The sequence below is a fragment of the Chiloscyllium plagiosum genome, unplaced genomic scaffold (genome assembly GCF_004010195.1).
Source record: "Chiloscyllium plagiosum isolate BGI_BamShark_2017 unplaced genomic scaffold, ASM401019v2 scaf_4320, whole genome shotgun sequence".
NCBI classification, from domain to species: Eukaryota; Metazoa; Chordata; class Chondrichthyes; order Orectolobiformes; family Hemiscylliidae; genus Chiloscyllium; species Chiloscyllium plagiosum.
The window spans coordinates 2,945-5,460 of record NW_025214829.1 but is presented as its reverse complement, the minus strand read 5'-3'; the positions used below and the strand labels follow the sequence as shown (position 1 = coordinate 5,460).

At 61.6% G+C, this 2,516-nt stretch overlaps 1 protein-coding gene across 2 annotated transcripts in view; it reads left to right on the top strand.

The window, feature by feature from the left end:
- Positions 1–2,516, top strand: part of LOC122548041 (inositol polyphosphate 5-phosphatase K-like) — a 23,230-nt gene that overhangs the window by 18,680 nt on the left and 2,034 nt on the right. For both annotated transcript variants that reach the window (XM_043686605.1, XM_043686604.1), the window contains exon 4: positions 1,440–1,548. In XM_043686605.1, the coding sequence (XP_043542540.1) occupies positions 1,440–1,548 (109 nt within the window). The remainder of the gene's footprint in view (positions 1–1,439; positions 1,549–2,516) is intronic.

Sequence of the window (2,516 nt, the reverse complement as noted above, 5' to 3'; positions counted from 1 at the left end):
CGGGTGATTGGGGATCAGGGACTGGGTGAGTGGGGTCAGGGACCGTGTCTATGGGGGTCAGGGACCGGGTGAGTGGGGATCAGGGACCGGGTGAGTGGGGATCGGGGACCGGGTGAGTGGGGATCGGGGACCGGGTGAGTGGGGATCGGGGACCGGGTGAGTGGGGATCGGGGACCGGGTGAGTGGGGATCGGGGACCGGGTGAGTGGGGATCGGGGACCGGGTGAGTGGGGATCGGGGACCGGGTGAGTGGGGATCGGGGACCGGGTGAGTGGGGATCGGGGACCGGGTGAGTGGGGATCGGGGACCGGGTGAGTGGGGATCGGGGACCGGGTGAGTGGGGATCGGGGACCGGGTGAGTGGGGATCGGGGACCGGGTGAGTGGGGATCGGGGACCGGGTGAGTGGGGATCGGGGACCGGGTGAGTGGGGATCGGGGACCGGGTGAGTGGGGATCGGGGACCGGGTGAGTGGGGATCGGGGACCGGGTGAGTGGGGATCGGGGACCGGGTGAGTGGGGATCGGGGACCGGGTGAGTGGGGATCGGGGACCGGGTGAGTGGGGATCGGGGACCGGGTGAGTGGGGATCGGGGACCGGGTGAGTGGGGATCGGGGACCGGGTGAGTGGGGATCGGGGACCGGGTGAGTGGGGATCGGGGACCGGGTGAGTGGGGATCGGGGACCGGGTGAGTGGGGATCGGGGACCGGGTGAGTGGGGATCGGGGACCGGGTGAGTGGGGTCAGGGACCGGGTGAGTGGGGATCAGGGACCGGGTGAGTGGGGATCGGGGACCGGGTGAGTGGGGGTCAGGGACCGGTTGAGTGGGGATCAGGGACCGTGTGAGTGGCGGTCAGGGACCGGGGGAGTGGGGATCGGGGACCGGGTGAATGGGGGTCAGGGACCGGGTCTGTGGGGGTCAGGGACCGGGTGAGTGGCGGTCAGGGACCGGGTGAGTGGGGGTCAGGGATCGGAGATCCGATAATTGGGGTCAGAGAGACAACTGGGTAATCTTTCTCCATCAGGTTTGATCGGGGCAGGGTTGGGAAAGGTCAGGGACCGGGTGAGTGGGGGTCAGGGATCGGAGATCCGATAATTGGGGTCAGAGAGACAACTGGGTAATCTTTCTCCATCAGGTTTGATCGGGGCAGGGTTGGGAAATGAAGTGTTTAACCCCCTCCCCCAGCCCAAGTGCAGGGTTTCTCAGTCCCGCCACCCACCCACCCACCAAGGCTGAACGATGTTTGGTTGTGGAAGGGTTGCTGGGGTGACATGGTTGTTGTTGGGAAGGTGAGGATTGTTTGGGGTGGGGGGGGAAGGGGTAACTGTCATGAAGTGGGGTGTGGCTGTGGCAGGGGCTATTGATGATTAGTGAGGGCCTAACTGGGACCTTTGGCATGGGGTAATGTGAGGCCTGAGCCAAAACTCTTAACGATTCAATTAGTTTACAGGAACTGAACTCGAAGCTCTCTTCGTTTCTCATTGACCTGGCTTTCCACGATGCGTGGACCATCCAGTTCACCAACTCACTGGCTCCACTCGGCTACGTTAAGGTAAGTGCGAGTCAACAGCAAGATCCCAGCAGCCAATCAGACAGTGACCAGCAGGCTGGGCTGAGGCTTCATGGGGCTACAATACAGAGCGAGGGAACCGGAGGCAGCTCTGGTCAGATCCCAGTTGGAGATCCCAGTGGGCTCAGTCCGGAGACCCTTCCCCCTCGGGCGGAGGGGGGATGGGGGGGAGCTGGAGAACTGACCTTCTCTACTGTACATACTGCATTCAAGGCTGGTGCTCAGTGAGAGCTTTGCCATTGGCTTTCTGAGGGACATGTGAGAGTGAGCCTTTCTGAGCCAGTTACTGGGCCGTGCTCCAGCAGGGAGGTCGGGGGGGGGGGGGAAGGGGGGGTTCTATTCCTCTTCAGATATTCAAAAGAAAAGTCTTTGGACATGAAACAGTAACTTAGTATCTCTCTGCAGAGTTGCTGCAGGACTGACTGAGTTTCTCCAGTATCCTCTGCGTTTCTTGAAACAGCAGAGGGGATGTTGTCGATACTCTCAACCTGTCGCTCAATCCAGGTCAGAGCTTACTGCTAACAAACTGGGCTGTTCAGAAACCAACGCTCGACACCTCGGGACAGGATAGGCCCAGACTGGAATGGTTTTGAGTTTTTGCGAAGCTCTCTGATCCTGAGGGAGTGCTGCACGTCAGAATGAACAGTTAAATCCCCAGCCAGGCGGACCCCAGGAGATTTCCCCACCCAGCGATCCTTAACTCCTGGGGACATCTAGACAGGGGGAGGCTGGAGGAGGAGGCTGGGAACCCCTTGCTCAGGTGGATGTGAAAGATCCCACATTGTTGCCGTTCCCCAACAGCTGCAACAACTACTCAGACCCTTCCCAGGGTGACCACTCGCTGTCCTCCCATCCCTCCCCCCAGGGTGACCACTCACTGTCCTCCCACCCCTCCCCCCAGGGTGACCACTCACTGTCCTCCCACTCCTCCCCCCAGGGTGACCAATCAC